The sequence below is a fragment of the Erithacus rubecula genome, assembly GCF_903797595.1.
Source record: "Erithacus rubecula genome assembly, chromosome: 16".
NCBI classification, from domain to species: domain Eukaryota; kingdom Metazoa; phylum Chordata; class Aves; order Passeriformes; family Muscicapidae; genus Erithacus; species Erithacus rubecula.
In genome coordinates this window covers 1,327,769-1,347,525 of record NC_136668.1, presented here as the reverse complement: position 1 = coordinate 1,347,525, position 19,757 = coordinate 1,327,769, and the positions used below count along the sequence as shown (strand labels likewise).

At 50.5% G+C, this 19,757-nt stretch overlaps 1 protein-coding gene across 2 annotated transcripts; it reads left to right on the top strand.

Moving 5' to 3' along the window:
• The first annotated feature begins 271 nt into the window (after positions 1 to 271).
• DELE1 (DAP3 binding cell death enhancer 1) lies at positions 272 to 17,283 on the top strand. 2 transcript variants are annotated; one of them, XM_079319776.1, is made up of 11 exons: positions 274 to 603; positions 690 to 789; positions 1,054 to 1,174; positions 1,459 to 1,602; positions 7,791 to 7,846; positions 9,504 to 9,597; positions 10,313 to 10,455; positions 11,339 to 11,497; positions 12,333 to 12,425; positions 15,593 to 15,749; positions 16,880 to 17,283. In XM_079319776.1, exons 1-11 carry the CDS (start codon positions 500 to 502, stop codon positions 17,134 to 17,136), a joined length of 1,428 nt encoding a protein of 475 aa, XP_079175902.1. In that variant the 5' UTR covers positions 274 to 499; the 3' UTR covers positions 17,137 to 17,283. The 2 variants fall into 2 exon arrangements, with proteins under 2 accessions (XP_079175903.1, XP_079175902.1); XM_079319777.1 differs by lacking the exon at positions 1,459 to 1,602 and having other exon boundaries at positions 272 to 603.
• The last annotated feature ends 2,474 nt before the right edge of the window (positions 17,284 to 19,757 follow it).

The following is a 19,757-nucleotide window of genomic DNA, read 5'->3' as shown; positions in this document are numbered from 1 at the left end:
CAGCATCATTAGCAAGGTGACTCCACCAACAAGTCTTTCGAACACCTGGACATCGCATAGAGCTTGTGAGCCGCTGCTAAAACCACTCTTCTTGATTAGGCTGGAAAGCAGACAGAGATCCAACACCACCTTTCCTTTCAGAAACTCTTTAGATATTCTGCATTTTGCGGACCGCTGCCCGCTCAGCGCCGGCCGCGCCCTCCCGGGACCTCCCGCGCGGGCGGCGCTGTGCGCGCTCCACGGCGGCGGGGCCGCTCTGCCCGCGCTCTATGGTGCCGCCGCCGCTCTATCCCCGCTCCGCGCCGCCCGTGCCGCTCTTTCCCCGCTCCGTGGCGGTGCTGCCGCTCCGCCCGGCCTCCCTTTAGCCGCCCTCCTCCCCGCTGTCCCCCCTGTGCGCTCGCCGTGCCCGCAGCCCCGGCCCGCTGTGCCCCCGCCGTGCCCGGCCGCCCGCCCGTCTCTATGACCCGCGCATTGCCGCCTTGCCGGCGGGGCGGGCGGGATGTGGCGGCTGCTGCTGCTGGGCCGGGGCCGCTGCGCGCCCACCCCCGCCCGCCCCGCCTGTGCCCCGGGGCTGGGCGGCGGCCGCGGGCACAGCCCCGAGCGGTGAGTGCGGCTCGGGTGAGTGCGGCTGGGGTGCTCCCCGCGAGGCGCGGCCTCACGGCTGCCGTGCGTGTGCGCTTGTTTTGCAGGGCGCCCGCGTGTCAGGATGGCCCGGAACGAGGAGGAGGACGGCGGCAGGCGCTGCCCGGCCTGGTGCCCCGCTACTCCGTGCGGGAGGCGGTCACCTGGGTGAGGGGACACCTCGGGGCGATCCCCGAGCGAGGAAGGGCTGGGAGGGAGCGGGGCATTCCCCTCACGGTGTCCATTGTCCTCAGGGTGATCCCCGAGCGGAGAAGGGCCGGGAGGGAGCGGGGCATTCCCCTCACGGTGACCATTGTCCTCAGGGTGATCCCCGAGCGGAGAAGGGCCGGGAGGGAGCGGGGCATTCCCCTCACGCTCTCTGCAGGGCGATCCCGAGCGGGGCATTCCCCTCACGGTGTCCATTCTCCGCAGGGCGCTGTGGGCGCGCTGCTGCTGCAGCTGCTCAGGCAGATCGCCTGGCTCCGGTCGCTGCCGGACTCCCGGCCGGAGAGAAGGCTTCCCTGGCGTTCGTCGCTGCCCCCCAGGCCCGCAGGTCAGCGGCTGTGGCCCGGGGAGGGCGGCGGGGGCTGCCGGGTGGGATTCCTGTGCTGGGAGAGGCTGACAGCCGCTCTGGGCCCTGGGAGAGTGTCAGAGAATCTTTCTGCTTAACGAGTTGGTGCAGTCCCATTCTGTGTGCCTTTACCTTTGTTTTCCGTTCTGGATTCTGCCGCTCGAACTTTCCCCCCTGCTTGTCGGTGTGGTCAGAGGACACTGAGAACATGCACAGGCCGCTGTTGTCGCCTGGAGCAGACACACTCTTTGTGCTCTGTGTTACAGTGGTGGCTGAAGCCTCATCCAGCTGTCCTGGCGAGCAGCTGGGCTCCCAGATCCTGCAGAAAGCAAGTGCAGAGGCTGTAGCAGAGAATTCCTCCTCAGGCATCCCCTCAGGGCAAGGAGAGAGCCAGCCCTGGGCAGAAGCAGGTATGTGCCATGTGCTGGGGGCAGGATCCTCGTGGCACAAGGGGCTGGGAGCTCCTGCAAGGCAAGCTCAGAGCCAAAACGTGTGTATAGCCATTTATTGACACCTCGGGAGGCAGGTGAGAGTGGAAAGGCAAGATTTCAGAGAGATGAATCAGAGTCCAAAAAAAACCTCCTGGAGGCAAAGACAAGGCTGTGCTATAACACAGGTGACAACAGCTTTCCCAACACTGCTGTGCCTTAGCAGACTGACTGCAGCACCCAGTCCTGTTCTTTTTTTGTGGACAGATGTTTGCAGCCAGAAGGATTCAGGAGGATGCTGCACCATTGATCTGGTGTACATGGTGGGAAACTGAAGGCATTATTCCCTTCCTGCAAGATGAGGATGTGTTTCTGAGCTCTTCTGCCATAGATAAGACAGTGGAAGGAGGTATTAAAGACATTATTGAAATGAGTTTTATAAAAATAGAAATATAGACTCCAACAAAATTGAAGTCTCACCCAGGAAAGCTTGTCCTACATAGGGAATTTAAAGTCACACTGAAGATCAGATGAGGCCTCAGCTCACTAGATAAAGAAGCACTGACAATGGCCTCAGGGAAGTTGTTGGGAGAAGGAAGCCTGAGGAGCAGGTGGCAAGGGACAACAGTCAGTGGTGGTGTACAGAAGGCACATCAGGAAACCAGCCCCAGATGTTGGCTAAATCACAGGATCACAGAATGGTTTGGGTTGAGAGGGACCTGAAAGCTCTTCTTGTTCCCTGCCAGGGCAGGGACACCTTCCACTATCCCAGGCTGCTCCAGGCCCTGTCCAACCTGCCCTTGGACACGTCCAAGGATCCAGGGGCAGTCACAGCTTCTCTGTGCCAAGGCCTCAGCACCCTCACAGGGAAGAATTTACATAATGAAGGTGCTGCAGAAAAGGTCAGAGCTGCTCCCCATTTTATGCTTCCTTTCAGAATTTTGGCTTCCTTCTGTGCTGTTTTCAGCTACTGCCCATCACTGCTTATCAAACCTTCTCCTGCCAGAGGTTACCATTCCCATCAGTTGGCAAATGGAGCATTTTGTTTCCATGTCTCCTAATTAACTCCAGGAAAACAGCCAGGTTAATTTACCTAAACTGCCAATTAGACTGTTTAACCCATCTGCTTTAGCCTGGAGCGTATTAAGTAGCACTCCAGCACTGGCAGGTGACTGGACATGGACCTCTGGGAGGAGTGGTGGGAAGAAGGGGAGACAGCAATGCCTGCACTTGGCACAGCTGAACATCCTGGAGTGAATGTGTGTCTGACAAACAGCTCCTGCTGAGAGTCAACAGGAAGAGCTTTTGGGCAAACTGATAAATTGAACAGTGACAAGTCACTAAGGCCACGTGGTCTTTGTTCAGCTGTTCTTCAGAAGCTGGGAGATCACTGAGCCTCCAAGGATCATCTGTAATCCCATGCTCAAACCTGCTCTGTAGCCAGGGGAGTGAGCACTGACAGATTGCACAGCTTGGCTTTTAAAAAGGGGTGGGTGGGTGTTGGTTTGAGGCACAGAACTGCAAAAAAGGTGATTGTAGTTTGATAGAAACTCTGCTACAGGATAGAGGTGTCAGATGCTGGAATGAGTGGGCTGTATCAAAGGTCTTGGAAGGATTTTGGAAGCCATTTCTCAGGCCAGCTTGCTCCCTTGCAGAGGCTTGAGAGAGTTGTAAATCTATTAAAACTTCTTTGGAGAAGTCAACAGGCATGTGGAGCAAGATAATCCAGCTTTTAGCTTTCCGAAAATCATCCAGACAGGACATGAACCAAAGCTATCTAAAGAATTAAAGCTGATGTGAGGGAACATGGAGGGGTTACTCTTGGGCTGGTAACTTCTTAAAGCACACAAAAGTTCTCACAGTGGAGAGCCATTAATGTAGGATTCCCCTGTCCCTTGTGAACCCTGTCCTGTTCAGCACAGGCAGCAGTGATTTGGAGAGGTGACAAACGAGGCAGCAGAAGCAGCAAATGGCACAGAATTCTTCAGGACAGTGAAAGTCAGAGGCAAAGATTGCATGAGAAGCAAAGCCAGGGTAATCCCCAGGTGGGTTAAAGGAGTGTGCACAGGGGAGTGTGGCTGTAAATACACAGGCAGAGTGAGGAGTGTCAAATTAATAATTGTCTTGCAGAGGGAACATTTAAAGTCGCTGTGGATGTGCTTTTGATAAGGTTAAGTCAGTGCTCGGCAGCAGTGAGGCCAATTAAATGTTAATTGTGGTGAAGGAAGGAGCTGAGGACAAGGCAGTGCTGTGGGTTCATGTGAGTCTGGGATGCAGCCACGTCTTGAACACTTAAAGAAGAGACAGTGCCTGAAAAACAGGGACAAAAATGCAGAGAAAAGATGACAGGGAGACAATTATATCCAAACACAAACTGACTCTTCAGCTTAAAAAAAAAAAAAAAAAAAAAGACGTGGCAGAGAATGTGCTGGTGCTTTGTGAAACTACAAGTGTTGAGAAAAATAAAATAGGGACAGTCTTTTTCATAATCCTGATAGCAAAAGGCAGCACAGAAGGGTCAGGTAGCAGATTTGAAAAAAGCAAAAGGCATTTTGTGTTTGGCCAGTGCCCAGGTAAATTGTGGAACTCGCTGCTACGGGCCAGAAGTACAAATGGGTTCCAAGAAGTGATTAGGTAAAATTACACTTTGAAATGAGACTTAATTGGTCCAGCCAAGCCTCCTGCTCAGATCACAGAACAGCTGATTGCTGGAAAGTTCTGCCAGGGAGAGCATGACTTTATAATCCCTGCTCCTCACCCTTTCTGCCCAAGCATCTCCAACTGTCACTTGTCAGAGATAATATATGTCAGAAATAATTTGATTTTGCTCCGTGCATAAGTCCTCGGGTTACATTCCACATTATGTTGTGCATCCATTTTGTGGGAGTTTATGGAGAAAAGTCAGAGAGGGAGAGATTTGGTAATCTGCACTGAAGAGCCTGAAAAAATGCAGGGTTTTGTCATGTGAGAAGTCCTGGGAATCTTTCCGTGGAAAGTAAAGCTTGATGATCCCTTTCACTACATTTTGCTTTCTACAGAAAAACCTGCCTGAGGTGCAGGATTTTTTTTTCATCTGGTGTTTAGCTACTGAAAGAGGGTGAGGCTGGCAAAATGAGGATGCAGCAGGAAGCTGGGGAGAGCAGAAGGAAGGGAAGGACAGACAGCCTGGCAGATGATGCAGGGGAATCTGGTAGCAGAGCCTTGCCATGAGAGAACAGAGCTCAACAGAATGTACTTCCCCTGCTCCAGTTTGCTGCTGCCAGCAATGGCAGGGGATCTTCTGGGGACAATTCCATGTCCTTCCCCTTTCTCTGGGCGTTCCAGTTCATTTCCACACTTGCTGGTGCTGGTGTCCTTGTGCAGTGACAATCTGCTGTTGTTGTGGCAAAGATCTGTGGGGTGGATCCCAACATCTCAGCTTTCTCCAATTTTACTGGAACATAGTAGGATCAAAATCTTTGTTTAAAAAGAAAACTTCAGGAAATTAACTTAAAACTTGCTTTAAATACCATTTTGGATATTGCTGCAAGTCCTCAGCTCTGTGTTCACATTTTATTTTTTCCATGCAGTTCCTGCCTCACTCAGAGGCTTTTTGCTGGAAGTTGAAGGCACAGAGTGAGCAAGCAGGTGATTACAGCCAGTCTCGGTGTTACAGCAGCTGAATGATGCCCTGGGGAGTTGTATTTTACCCCTGGCAGAACTGTAAAATTCGTTATTTCAATTCTGAGATTACAGACATTGCAAAAGTGTGTTTTCATTTCAAAGCACAATGAAACCAATTGGAAACAGTGAAATTTTCCACGAGGCAGAAACGCTGGATTTTGGCCAGCTCTTGTTGTGACTTCGTTCTCGTGGATGTTTTGGGATGAGCAATCTAAGCTGTCTAGGAGAAGATTATTAATTCCTCATTTGGAGCTAGCTGTGAGCAACACTTGATTAGTCCAGGATGAACAGTGAAGAGAGACAAAAATATTTATTAACTGCTGAAGATGTCAGCGTTGGGCACCCAGAGCACTGAAAGCTGCAAGACTGCCTGGAAAAAAAAACCCGTGCAGTCATGTTTGCATCCTAGCTTGGGTTTGAAACAGTAGAAATAAAGTTGCACAGAAAATTCCAGCTGTGATATTCCCATCTTTTAAACAGAAGCAGAGGAATAAATTAGCTTGCCCAGCCTCAAAGGTGATTGTGAGGAAATTCAGGTCTCTCAGAGAGGCTGTGGCTGCCCCTGGATCTCTGGAAGTGTCCAAGGCCAGGCTGGAGCAGCCTGGGATGGTAGAAGGTGTCCCTGCCCATGGCACTGGGTGAGCTTTAAGTTCCCTTCCAACCCAAACCATTCTGGAACTCTCTGATCCTTCAGGAGCTGGGGCTGGGTGTCAGATCAGTTGGCCCCTGTGCTTTTTTCTAGATGTTCTCTGGGATTGAGAACATCTCCTGAACTGTGAACAACCTCCTGATCTGTGGAGGTTTGACTGAGGAGGGGTTTCCCATGGTAGAGGGGCACAAGGTGCTTTGCAGCTGAGAGAATTCAGAATTAGTGGCTGTTTATTTTTCATGGTTCAGTGGTTTGTCCAAATTACAACATTTTCACAGTAAATGAGTTTCTGATTTAGGAGTAGACATCTGTGCAAAATGTACAGTTTCTTGAAAGTGTGGATGTACTAATACTGTTTAAACAAGTAGTGGGAGAATTTTTTTTCCATTTTTTTTTTTCATGGGATTTGCAGATGTTTGTGTGGCAAAAACCCAAATTACATCATGAGGAAGATACACGATAGAGCCTTACAGTGAGAAATATCAGATCATTTGATGCCTGCTCTGCAAAGAAACAGAAAGCACAGCTAATAAATTCACAGATTACACTATTTTTTTGGTGGAATACTGCATAGGAATCATGTTTGCCACAGTGATCTTGCTTGTTGGGTGAGTGGGGCCTGTCCAGATAACACACATTTGAATACAGCCAGGAGGGGAATTGTTTGTCTGGGAATAATGAGGCTGCAGCTGGCATGCTGTGGCACAGTGCAAGGAGCACTCCTGCCTGCTGCACACCTCATTGCTGCTGCTCATGGAGCCAAACACTGCCAGGAATCCAGGAATCAGGCCCTAAAAGGACATTTTTCCACTTGTGTTAGCTCTCACAGAGCTTGAGAGGGAGACACAGGGAGGGCACAGCTCTGGCTCAAAGTGATCAGGCTCCAGCACCTGGAGTTCAATATCCAGCTGCTTTATCCAGCAGGTTAAAAATCCTTGGCCTCAGGCTGTCATCTTTGTGGAGGTCATTGTCCTCTCACAGTAAATGCCACTGTAAGCACTGCCAGCACAATCCTGCTCTGAGCAAGGTGGCTTGGCTCAGGCTGGAGATGCTCTGTCAGATAATTCTGATTGAACCTGGTCACAGAGCAGCTGTCCCAGTGTACCTGAGAGGGCTGATCATGCCCTGGCAGAAGTAGAGCTGTACCCTGCAAAGAAATGACCTGGAGAAGGAGCTGGGGAGGCAGCAGCTCAGCTGAGGGCTGGCTGGGATGCCCTGGGCAAGCTGAGAGTTCTGATCCAGGCATGAAGGGACAATGTCACCCCTCCTGTGACACTGCTTTGAGGGGCTGCACCTCAGTAACCCTCTTGGGAATTCAGGAATAGCAGCAAAATATCATAAAAGTAACCAAGGCTGGCAGAAAAGTGCTGCAGTTGAAAGACATGAATGGTGCAGTCTTTTTAGAATCACAGACAGGAATCAAGAGGGGCTGATTAGTCGTGTCAGGACTTTCAAAGGAGGAATTGGCTTTTTAGTAAAGAAGAAAAAACCTAGAAGAGCCAGTGCTTGGGAGCAGAAACCCAGAGTAGAAGTACTTTAATTTGAAATGGAGCACAGAGGTTTAAAGCTGTGATTACATGTTACTGGAACGTATAGGAGAAGCAGGAGATCCTCTGCTTTTGGTGTCTTCAGTCAACACCAGGGGCCTTTCTGGAGGAGTTGCAACCACAGGGCTGGATTCCAGAGGTTGCTTTTGCTCCAAAGGTCAGATTGGTTGGGATTCCTCCTGGTCCTGATGTCCCTCACTGAATGGGAGGTCAGACCTTGGATCAGAGCTATGGAGTAGAGAGGATGAGAAGAGGCAAAGATGCAGCACTTCTTAACTTGGCTTTTTTGTTGGATGTTTTTTTTAATGCAGGAGAGTTCCAAATCCCTGTGAGCTCCAGGGTGGGGCCAGTTCTCCACAGTGCAAAGGTAAGGTTTCATTTTATACCACTTCTGTCTGTAGCTTCCCTGCAGGAACACATCCTAGAGCTACCCCAAGCACAGCCTGAGCAACCCTCACACACAAGGAAAAAAAAAGACATGGGATATACTGATCTCTGCTTCAGCCAGAAAATTCCAGAATTTAGAAACTTCCTTCCCCATCCTTTGAGGTATCCATGAAACAGCACTGCTGGCAGGGAAGCACTGAAAGAAAATGGCAAGAAATACCAAACCAAGCCAAACAAAAAACTAAATTCAGCAGCAGCAGTGTGTTCCTGTGGATTTGCATTTTGATGCAATCTTTCACTAGATGATTACATGCTGTTGCTATTTTGGTGTTTACCAGACAACCCATGACTGGGGAAGGTGGTGTCACTCCAAACGCTGCAAATCAGGGCTGGCTCTTGTCTGGTAAAGAGGGAAGCACTTGGGGCTTGAAGAGAGTGCATCAGCTTGAGAGTCACAAGGCCATAAATTGCATTATTGTTCTTGTTGTGATTAAACCTGCCAATTTTTTGCAATTCACATCTTAGATGCAGATAATTCCCTTTTAAAAAAAATGGCTCGACTGAGCAATTGCTCAAGGACACTGTGAGCAGAGAGGAGGTAAATCCAGTTTTTAGCACAGTGAGGTAAATTCAGTTTTTAGCAGAGTGACTTCCTGCAAAAGGCACCAAGGAGGAATTTGCTTCATCTGCTGAGGGGGTGAGCATGGATCTCCCCATCCTGGGAGGAGCAGGGCTGGAGGAGAGCCTGGAGCTGGGTCATGGAGCAGCTCAGGGGCCTCCTGGGAGTAGCCCCAGCTCAGCAGTGGGGCTGTGAGTGCCAAGGGACATTTTCCCCATTCCCTGTGTGCTGCCACTCGGGGTGTGGAGCTGGGCTGGGCTGTGCCCTCTCCCATAGCCCAGCAGGGAAGGATTTGGCTGTGCCCTGCAGGGTTTCAGCAGCACTGGGCAGTGCTCAGTGCAGCTGGTGGAGGCTCAGCTGGAATTAGGTCAAACTGTGCAAAGGTGTGAGGGTGTTTTGGCAGGGCCCTGCTCTGGGCTCGATGTGGGGGAGGGAACAAAGTGTAATGTTATTTTTGGAGGGGGACGTTACCTTAGAATCATAAAATATCCTTGTTTGGGAGTGATCCAAAGCATCAGGAGTCCATCTCCCAGCCCTGCACAGACACCCCACCAATCCCAGGCAGAAGTGTCCAAATGCTGCTCCTGGAGCTCTGGCAGCCTTGGGGAGCCTGTTCAGTGCCCCAGCACCATCTGGAGGAAGAAACTTCTCCCAAAATCCAGCCTGAGCCTGCTGGCCCAGCTCCATCATTCCCTGGGTGCTGCCCCTGGGGAGGAGCTGCAGGCTGCTGTGAGTTGGATCAAGTGCAGTCAGCTCTGAGCAGGATCAGGTATTTGCTGAATTCTGCAAGGCCTGCTGATGCCTGAGAGGCTGCACCAAGGGCAGCAGTGTCCATGCAGCTTCCCCAGCGAGGTGGCTGTGGAGGACAGGGAGGTTTTTGTGTGGACACATGACCTCACTCTCCTGATGACTGAACTACCATACAAACAGGTCTCACTGCTTGCTTTCCAAGCAAGAATCTCCTCTAGGTATGATATGATTTAGCTGTCTTTAATAGCTTTTTTCTCTGACTCCTCAGGGTGACCCAGCTCAGCGAGGGCATTTAGAGGAAGCCGCTTTCCAATTGCAGCAGATTTTCCGAATTGATATTTCCATTGCCTTGAATATCCTTGGTAATGTGGAGTTGGTTTTTTTTGCCCTTAAACCACAGGTTTCTCATTTTGGAGGACCTCCAAATGGTTGCAGGTCTTGTGAGAAGGCAGAGATGGCAAATACCCAAGCTGAAGCCTCCTTTCAGCAATTTTAACTGTGCTTGGAGAGATTTATTGCCCTTTGTCCCATCGTGCCACCTGATTTATCTCAGCATATTTCAATCCAGGCTTGCTTGAAGCCTGCACCGTTGTCCTGACATCTGTAGTTGAAAATTAAGCCATCTTTGTCTTTTTTGCAACACAAGATGTCATATCATTGTATCCTTCTTTTATTGTCTGAGCTCACAGTTTTCCTGGCAAGCTGAAAAAGCAATTGCAGGATTGCAACTCTAAGAAAAGCAGAAGGAAGATGCAATGAGCTAAGAAAAGTCCCTGCCCTATATACACCACTAGTTGCAGCACTGAAAAGCAAGTTGTTTTTATGTGAGCCATACGTTGTGTTAGCCTGTGATCCCTCTCTGCCACGAGCCCAGAAAAATCCCTAAAATGCAGTGTTACCATTTTTCTTACAGAAACTGTGGAGTGAGGGTTGGTGAGCCAGCTGGAAGTGGCCCAGAGCACTTGGTGTGAGCCAAGGAAGGCCCAGTGGCTGTGGGGGAGGTTGCTGCATTGGAGGCTGGGTTGTGGCTGGGTGCTGTTCCCTGTTTTCTGTGGGTTTAAGCTGTGTTTTCCTCAGGCATCCAGAGCATGAGGGCGGGGCACTGCCGAGCGGCCTTCACCTGCTTCAAACTGGCAGCAGATCGAGGCTACAGCAAAGCCCAGTTCAACGTGGGGCTGTGCTATGAGCATGGCAGGGGCACAGACAAGGACTTGGAAAAGGTACCCAGGGCCTGGGGGTTGGGTGTGGGCAGCACACATCTCAGAGGGATGTGTGCTGGGAACTTGCAGCTTCGTTCATTTTACATGGGTGGGAAAGTCGTGGGATATGCTGAGCTGGAGGGAAGACAGGAACCACGGATCCAGCTCCTGGCCCTGCACAGACACCCCAGCAATCCCACCCTGCATCCCTGGGGGTGTTGTCCAAACACTCCTGGAGCTCTGGCAGCCTCGGGGCCGTGCCCATTCCCTGGGAGCTCTGAAGACTCAGTAGAAAATGCTGGAAATAATAAAAATTGCAGCTTTGCAGAGCTGCTTTCAGTGTCACCAGTCCCCTCAGAGAGGTGCTCTGAGATCCCTTTCCCTCAGCTTCTGAGGGTTCTCCAGGTGCACAGGCTGTGCTACCAGCACCCAGCGGGGTTCCAAGGAGAAACCTGTCATGTTGCTGTATTTAAGACACCACTGCACATCCCAGGACTGCTCAGATCTCCAGTTTGGCTCCTGCAACTGTAGCCTGCCACCTAGTGCAGGCTGCCCAGCAGCTGCTGGAGCTGGGAAGAGCTGCAAAGGCAGCTTGGTTTGAGTCATGGCTGGCCCAATGCCATCCCTTCAGCTTGGGGAGTTTGAGTGGAGCAAGGCAGGGTGGTTCCAGAGCTCTGGCATGGTCACAATCCACTGTCCCAGCTGATCTCCAGCAGGCAGGGTGATTCCAGAGCTCTGGGTACTCACACTCCACTGTCACCTAACCCAGTTTGTGTGGGAGGGCTCTGGGGAGGGATGCAGCTTGTGGTGGGTGTAGTCAGGTGAAGCTCTGGGGGAGCCATTCGTGGTCAGGCATGCATGACCTGGGTTTGTCTCTCTCTCTCTCTCTCTCTGTCTCTCTCAGGCAGGTTTCTATTACTGCCAGGCAGCCAGCAGCCATCACCCCATGGCCCAGTACCGCTACGCCAGACTCCTGCTCCAGCATGGCCCTGGCAGCCCCTGGGACAGGCAGCACAAGGCTCTGGCACTCCTGGAGCAAGCAGCAGGGGCTGGGATCACAGAGGTTGGTGTCTCCAGGTCAGAGGAGAGAGCTCTGGAGGGTTGGAGCCACATCCCAGCAAGCAGCATCTGTGACAGTGGAAGGAAAAACCTTCTGATGTATTTGTCCCTGCTCACAGCAGAGGAGTTGGAGCTGGAGGAGCTTTAAGGTCCTTTTTGACCCAAACCATTGTCTGATTCTCTGTTTATATTCCTGGCAGTGTTTGGGAGACAGCCCTGCCTGCAGACACAGCCACTGTGTGCCACACATTGGTTGTCTGTTGTTAATGGGGCTCCTACATTAAACCTTTGGCTTGGGAGAGCTGTGAAAATACAGCTCAGTTTTCATCTGCTCTCAATTCCAAGAGTACAGGTCGCTGTGCTGGGGGAACTTGCAGTGCTTGAAGCAAGAACACATCCTCATTTTGTATCTGTGACTTTCTGAGATGACTCATCTGTGCAGATCTGTGTCTCCTGCCCTCCTTTCCCACTGCAGGAGATGCATTTAGGCATGTGCCATCTCATCCTGACATGCCAGGCTGGCAGTGCCTGTGCCTCCTGGAGCTCAGGGGGTGCATCTGCTGGATCCTGGGGACAGGACACCTGTGAGAGCCATTCCCTGGCTCAGACTCCTACAGCCAGTTTGAAATGATACTCTGGGTCTCAAATGTGATTTCTTTGTGGTTATCATGTCATGCTGGTTTTCCTTAGGGCAGCCCTGCCTCTCCCAAGAGCCCCTGCCCAGGCAGGGTCCTCACCACACTGCCACAGTAACCCCAGCATCTGAGCAGCTTGAAAAATCAGTAAAAAAATGAATCATTCAAATCCTGGCTGATCTGGATAGTGTGCTTTTGTTGCAGGCACAGGCTTACCTTGGAGTGTTCTACATGAGGGGGCTGCAGCCCCAGGAGAAGAGAGGTCTGAAGTACCTGCTGCAGGCAGCAAACAGTGGGGTAAGTAATCCTGCCAGGATTGTCCTCAGCATGGGGTCTGCAGATGCAGCATTTCAGGGTTTCTTGGAAATGGGAGCGAGTGTTAGGGTTTTACTGCCCAGTGTGAAGGGGCAGAGTGGAGCCTTGCTGTCTCAGGGAGAAGAGATAGGGGCTGAGCACAGACCTACAGAGACAGCCCTGTTGGGCTGGAGGAGCTCCTACAGCACCAGTGCCTGTATCCAGCTTCCAGGATTGTGCAGCTTTCCCATTATGGAGCATCTACACCCTCTTCAGTCAAAAGCTTTCACTACTGCATCACTTGGAGAACTTCATTGTGTTTATCTCAAATCTGTTCCAGAATTGGCCCATTGTTTCTCTCCTTTTGTAGAGAGGATGGAAAGACTGTTTCTGGATTTTCTTTCTAATTCAGGCACCTTTAACATACTTAAGTACTTGAATCTCCATTTAGCCTTCCCCCATTGTTGCTGTTTCTCTTCACAGGTAGATCCCCAAGAATCTTCTGCTTGCACTTTCCCTGAGTGGCCCAGGCTTCTCTTACTTGAGGGGCAGTGCCACAATGTGGGCATAGCACTCTCCTGAGCCCCCACCAGCCTTTAGAGGAGCAGGAGTGTGGATCCCATGTCTTGCAGCCAGGCTTCTGCATCCCACAGTTCTGTTTCTTCCCATTGTCCCCATGTTTTCAGCTGCATTGTAATGGCCAGGGTTTGTTTTTTTTTCCTGAAGAACTTGTTCATTTTAACTTCACTTCCCACAGCTTTTGTGCAATGGAAAATAATGAATAGCAGTTGCCTGTTCTGCTGGCTAATAGTTGTGGTTGTGGTGCCCTTTAGTGTGTCCTTTCTGAGTCATTTCTTTTGCAGGCTGCAGAGAGCTAGTTTAGTTTGTGTCTCCGTGTAGTTAAGCTGTTCCACTTTGCTTGTAAGTCTTCTGTCTATTTTTCTAATTCTGCTTTGACCATTTTAAGATGCTCAGACTAAAAGTGGACTCAGGATGGAGGTATGCTGTGGATTTCACATAATGAGCTCCTCTGCTTTGTTCTGCATTCCCTTCCAATAATTCCTAGCCCTGCTTGCCCTTTGCCTGGCACTGAGCAGTGATGAGATGGTCTCAGGGAGCTGTCACAGTGTGAAACCCAAATTTCTTGCTATCACCATTACTTTGCATTTGGCAATACTGTTTCCTTTTTGTGTTGCCCACTCCTTAGTTGTGTGAGATCTTCTTTAATTAATTCATTTTAATAACTTTGACCATTTTGAATGGCATGACATCACTGTAAACATTCCCACTTGGATTTTCACCCTCTTTCCAGCATGGAGACACTCTCAGTCTGGTGGGACAAGGCCTGACTTGCCATAGCAGCTCAGACATCACAATACACAAATCTAGTTCTAAATCTGCTAAAGATCTCTTCTAAACTTCATCCTTGGTTTCTTATTTCCAGCCTGGAGTCAGAGGTCTGTGCTGAACAGTATCACAGTAAGTTAGCCCATTAAATAGATGATTGGCATTTACTGGTAATGCCTTAACAATGCCACATCTGTCAGGTAACTGCAGGTCCTCAGGTGCACCCCTGGCATGTTTTGATCAGAGTTCTCAGATCCCAAGCATCTCTGCTGCTCAGTGGATGCCCCAGAGCCTCAGCCCTGAGGCCAGGCTGTCCCCATTTTCATGGGAGAAGAGCTCCATGGGCAGATTCACTTCCCATTACTCTGGAGTTGGAATTTGTTTAGTTGGCTGAAGGAGCACTGGGTATGGATGAAGCAAGGACAGCACTGTTTAGTACAAATCCAGAAAAAGGAAAACAGCACAAAAAGTCATGGATTCAGCATTTCTCTGGTTGTTCTCTCTGCTAGAGCTGAGCTGGGAACTCTGACAAGTGTTTTTCCAACACCAGAACCATGTTCTACTTTGTTTCCCACTTTTTATCCTCCCTGATTTCCTACATGCAGCCACAGAATAGAAACCCCTATTAAAGAGTTCTGATCCTCATTCCAAGGGTGTCTCAGTCACTTCTGCCCTGCTAATTTGGGGATCTCCCCTGGCTGCAGTCTTGGCTCTGAGGTGTTCATATGGGAGAGATGGTGCTGCAGCTCTCCTGATTGAACCCTGTCTCTTGTCACAGCTGAAGTGCCAATCCTTCAACATGTTTATCTCATCTCCAAAGGAGTTTATTGCTGTCATAAACTGAGACTTGCAACATTTTGCAAGGCACCCACTCATTGAGTTCCTCACTTGCTTCTACCAGCTACATTCCAGACAGCAATACTTGCAATATGTTCTTTTCTCGTGGCTTTATTAAAACTTGATACTTACTTGGGGTTTTTTTCTTTTTTTTTTTTTTTTTCTTTTTGCAAAGCCTTGTTTAGATCGTGTTTCTGGCAGTCACACTCTTCAGGTTGTGCTGCTGGCTTTGTTGCTGGAAAGGTCTGTGTGACCATCCATGAGTCTGTGCAGTCTTTTTTATGTCTTCAGGAGTGTTATCTTGCTTTCCTGCTTTCTGAGACCCTTTGCTTCCCATTGGATCTCAAAGATAAGTGCACAGCTGACACATAAACATTCATGGGTTTGGATTTGCCTTCACTGCAGTGCCAGCATTTGCTTTGCAGTTCATTCCCAGCAGTTATATATGTCTGAGTGGTTCAGGTGCTTTTTCTCTAGTGCACATTTGCTTCATTTACTTCATCTCTGCTGCCTGAGATTTCTTCTGGGCTAGAATGGGGCTGAGCAGGAGGGTGCTGCACTCTTGTGTTAAAGGGCAATTTCCCAACCCTTGGCAGGAAGTGCCTCTATGCCATTTGTGATGTTTTTCCAAGACATGGGCTTGAATTCTCTTGGGGCAGTGTCAGGGCGTGCTCGGAGTTTGGGTGGGATCAGGATGTGGTGCTGCCCAGGACACCTCAACTCTGACCTCTGAGACAACTGGGATGCTCTGCAGAGCTAGCTGCTCCTTTGTTGCCCTGCCACAGCCTTGGGTGTTGAAGGGAAATCAGTGAACTTAATTGGAAAGGGATAGAAAGGAGCAGAGCCTTCTCTCCAGGGACTAAATCACTGAAGAGACAGAGGGATGGAGCAGTAAACTTAACCAAGTGAGCAAAGGCAGAGCAGTAAGCTGTGAAGAAGGTGCTGAAGTGTCTGTGTTTGCTCTCCTGTGCTGCTGGCTGTGCCAGGATGCCCAGAGCAGGTTCCACGTGGGCGTTTGCTACGAGCAGGGCCTGGGCGTGCAGCAGAGCCTGGCGGAGGCGCTCAGGCACTACCGGCAGTCGGCAGCCTCTGGCAACAGCCAGGCCCGGGACAGGCTGCAGGCCTGGGAGCAGCAGCTGCAAGGTACAGAACCAACAGGGGCTGGGGGCTGCTTGGGGAGCTGGCCCTGGGGAAAGGGGACTTGTATTGCCAGAGGGGGTGGCACAGGGCCGTGGCACAAAGGAGTTCTGTGTGCTGGAGGGAAGGCGCCACTTCTCCTTCTCGTCTCATTCCAGTGCAGCTGGAGAAGCTGTGCTGTAGTGTGATGTGTCACAGAATCATTTGTGACATGATTATTGTTGGAGTCAGTGAGTTAGGGGTCTCTGAATTCTTCAGGGAGAAATCAGAGTGCAGGGATTGAATAAGTCTTAGAGTGAGTTCTGATGCTTTAAGTACGTAAAAAGTCTCAAGTGCCAGAGTAGCAGAGTGTGTTCTGCAGAAGGTTGCAAACATACTGATACCTTCAGTAGAGGCTCCAGGCCTGCAGTTGCAGACAGTGCTTAGACATAATAGAGTTAGAGTAAGAATATTGCTTACATTTCTTAGATAGAACAAGATAAAGTGTATGAATAGTGTTACATGTAACCTGACATCACATCAACTGTCTTGGGGACACCAGGCCCAGCATTACCAGCTGGTCCAGGAGGGGTTTGTCTTGCTTTGCTCTGCCTCACCTCCAGTCCTGCAGGCAGTTCTGGGCACCACAGTATAAAAAAGACATTAAACCATTAGAGAGTGTCCAGAGGAGGCCACAAGAATGGAGAAGGGTCTGAAGGGGAAGCCTTGTGAGGAGCAGCTGAGGGCACTTGGTTTGTTCAGATGGAGGAGACTGAGGGCAGTGCTCATTGTGGTTTTCAGCATCCTCCTAAGAGGCAGCACAGGGCCAGCTCCAGCATCTGCTCCCTGTGACCGGGGACAGGACCTGAGGGAATGGCTGGAGCTGTGTCAGGGGAGGTTCAAGTTGGATTCCAGGAAAAGGTTTTTCACCCAGTGGGGCAGTGGGTACAGCACTAAATCTGTCTGAGTTCAGGAAGCATTTGGAGAAAGGTCTCGGGCAGAGGGTTGGATTGTTGGGGTGTCTGTGCAGGGGCAGGAGTTGGACTCAATGGTCCTTAGGGGACCCTGCCAGCTCAGGGTATTCTGTGATTCTATGATTATATGATCCTATCCAGCCTCTGCCAGTGTCACTAATACCTTGTTTTTTGTACTTTCAGATGTGCACACAAAGCATCCATTCCCCTCAGGATTAAGAGCCTCCTCCTCCAGCCCCAATTTCTGGACTGTTGAGCCTGTGTCTGCAGGTTTCCACAGCAGCCAGCCAGGACAGTGTGGCCTCAGCCTGCCCCAGTCCTGGAGCACAGGCAGGCTGCACATGATGCTGCTCAGCAGTGCAGGGTGGAGCCGTGCCCTGGGGGCCAGGACAGTGCCACTGGAGCTGCAGGGCTGGGAGCCCCAGCAGTGCTGGCAGTAGAGCAGGCAGTAAGTGACACAAGCAGGCAAGAGGGCAAGGAACCAGGCTGGCAGTGAATAGAAAGAGAAAGCTCTCTGTTCAGGGAACAGGAGGTATTTTTAAATACCTGGGGTTTGAGAATAAACCATGTGATATCTCCAACACCAAGTCCTCTGCTCCTTTTACCTTCCACATAGGGATGTTGCTTCTGCACCTGCATTTCTGTATTAGACCAGACTGTGGCTGCCCCTGGATCCCTGGCAGTGTCCCAGGCCAGGCTGGACAGGGCGTGGAGCAACCTGGGACAGTGGAAGGTGTCCCTGCCATGCCAGAGGGTGGGACAAGATAAGCTTTAAGGTCCTTCCAGCCCAAACCATTCTGTGGTTCTGCACCACAGTGGTTCTGATTCCAATAGCCCTGCATGTCCTGCTCATGGTCCCCCAGAGAGGTTTGCAAGTCACCATATGGAGGTGTTGGCAACTAACCCTGGGATTGTCCTGGCCCACCCCCTCTGAGGCAATTTCCCCTCTCTCCAAGGCAAGTCCCCACAGTGTCCCTGCTACCAGCATAGTTAGTTACACATTATGGCAGTTTAATCTGCTTTCAATCCTGGGCAAGCAAGAGAGTGAATTCTCATCATTAGGGCCCATTTTTTTATGAGATGTGACAGATCCACCTGTTGTGGCATTGAGGTGACATCTGTCCCCAGCCATGCTGCACTGTGTCAGTGTCCTGTCCCCCCTGCTCCTCCTGCAGCCCTGGCAGGGAGCTGCTCCCACAGGCACTCCTCTCTGAGACACAGTGGGCAAGGTTGGCTTCACAATCCATCCTGTGCCTGTTTGCTGAGCACGCCAGCTCATTTTCAGCAGAGTGGATAAGGGATGCTCCCAGTGGGGAGGCACCACTGGCAGCAGCAGCAGCAGGCAGCTGGTGTGATAATTTCTTCCACTGGGGCAGCTGAATCCAGAAAAAAGCATTTGTTCACACCAGTTTGAACTGGTTCAAGGGCATCTGTGCAAAGTGCCCAGCTTCCTGTGGCCCTGCTGCTCTGCTGCTCTGTGGAGATGAGGCTTTGCTAAACAAAGGCAATGGCCCCATCCTGAACTTCTCCATGCAGCAAGGGAGGGGCACAGCCAGCCCTCAACACATCTGATTGTTCTGGTCTGCTCTCTCCTTCTGCTCACACCAAACTTTCTTAGACCATTTCCTTTATCAAGCAGGATACAAGGAGCAGGAAATTGCTGGGGTGGATTTCCTATACTGTGATAATCCAGAGTGTGCTTATGCATGGCTCAGGATGGGAGAGGGGCTGAGGGGGCTGGAAGCAGTTTGCAGAATCAGGAAATTGAGCCAAGAGGGAGGAATTTGTCTCCTTTTAAACCTGCTTGTTAGGAGGTATTTTTGTGTAAGGATTGTCCTCTAACAGGGACATCAAAGCAACTGCAGAGGGAGATGGGAGGTTGTGCTGGTGTTTGTCCCTCTGCCTGTGCTCCCAAGGTACTGAGGAATCCCACAGGGTTCAATCACAAATGCCTCCCTCATGGTTTGCACAGCTGCATCTCAGTTAGAATCTGGCTCTCTGACATTGTTTTGGTGCAAGAACTTGTTTTGTTTGTGAAACAAACCAGCAAGAGATTTGTGTTAGCAGAGCAGCAGCATGAGCAGGCCAGGCCAAACCCGTCTCTGGATGGATGCCAGACATGGGCTCATCTGTACAAGCATTTTGGAGACTGGAAATAAAACACAACATTTTGGATATTAAAAAGTCCACCTGGGGAAATCTCACTCTATTCCTCTTGTCACTCAGTCCCAAGAGCAACAGAAAGGGGGAACTTTCTCATTTACTCTGCTTTAGCTGATCTGTGTTTGTCTGGTGCTGTGGCTCGGGTGTGTGCACACCTAAAGTTGGGAGCTGTCACCTCCAGCTCCATGGGGAACAACAGGTAGGATACCTGAGATGGTCCAGGAGGGCCCAGAAGCCCTTCCCTGCCATCCCCACACTGCTGCATGAGCCCATGGGGCCACTGCCCTTCCCTCCTCCAGCACTACAGAGGCACAAACACCTGTGTGCTTCTTCCTTTGTCACCAATATCTTGGTTTTCCCACCCGTGCTATTATCCCAAAACTGTCTTACAGCTCCCAGACAGACAGATCAAAGTGAAAACCCATAAAAAGGGTGAAGCTTGTGACTGAATATTTCAAAACAGTGTTTTCACACTTCCCTTTTCCCAGGTTACCTTTGGCAGACTCCAGCCATCTGGTGTCTGCTTTTGGATAAGAACTGTGCTCCAAAATCCAATGGCCTCAAAGGAGAGAACAGACTAGAACGGAATTGTTAAGGTTGGAAAAGACCTCTGAGATCATCAAGTCCAACTTGTGATTGATACCCACCTTCTCTCCCAGCCCAGAGCAGAGTGCCACATCCAGTCCTTATGGAGAAGGAAGCTGTGGGCACTTGGAGCAGCCGTAGGAGAGATGTCAGTGCTGATTTGGGGGTTTTTACAAAGTGCCAAGTTCCCAGTGGCAGAACCACAGAAGCTGGAAGGACCTGTGGGAGACACCAGGCACATCTTCCCTTCCCCAGCTGCCACTTCAGGCTTACTGCACATACATTATGTCAGCTACAGTGCTGACAGAGAGGG

Coding starts and splice junctions, on each gene's coding strand:
- DELE1 (XM_079319776.1), top strand. CDS start 500: ATGTGGCGGCTGCTGCTGCTGGGCCGGGGCCGCTGCGCGCCCACCCCC. Junction 9,598..10,312: donor CATTGCCTTGAATATCCTTG/GTAATGTGGAGT, acceptor TGTTTTCCTCAG/GCATCCAGAGCATGAGGGCG. Junction 15,750..16,879: donor CTGGGAGCAGCAGCTGCAAG/GTACAGAACCAA, acceptor TTGTACTTTCAG/ATGTGCACACAAAGCATCCA.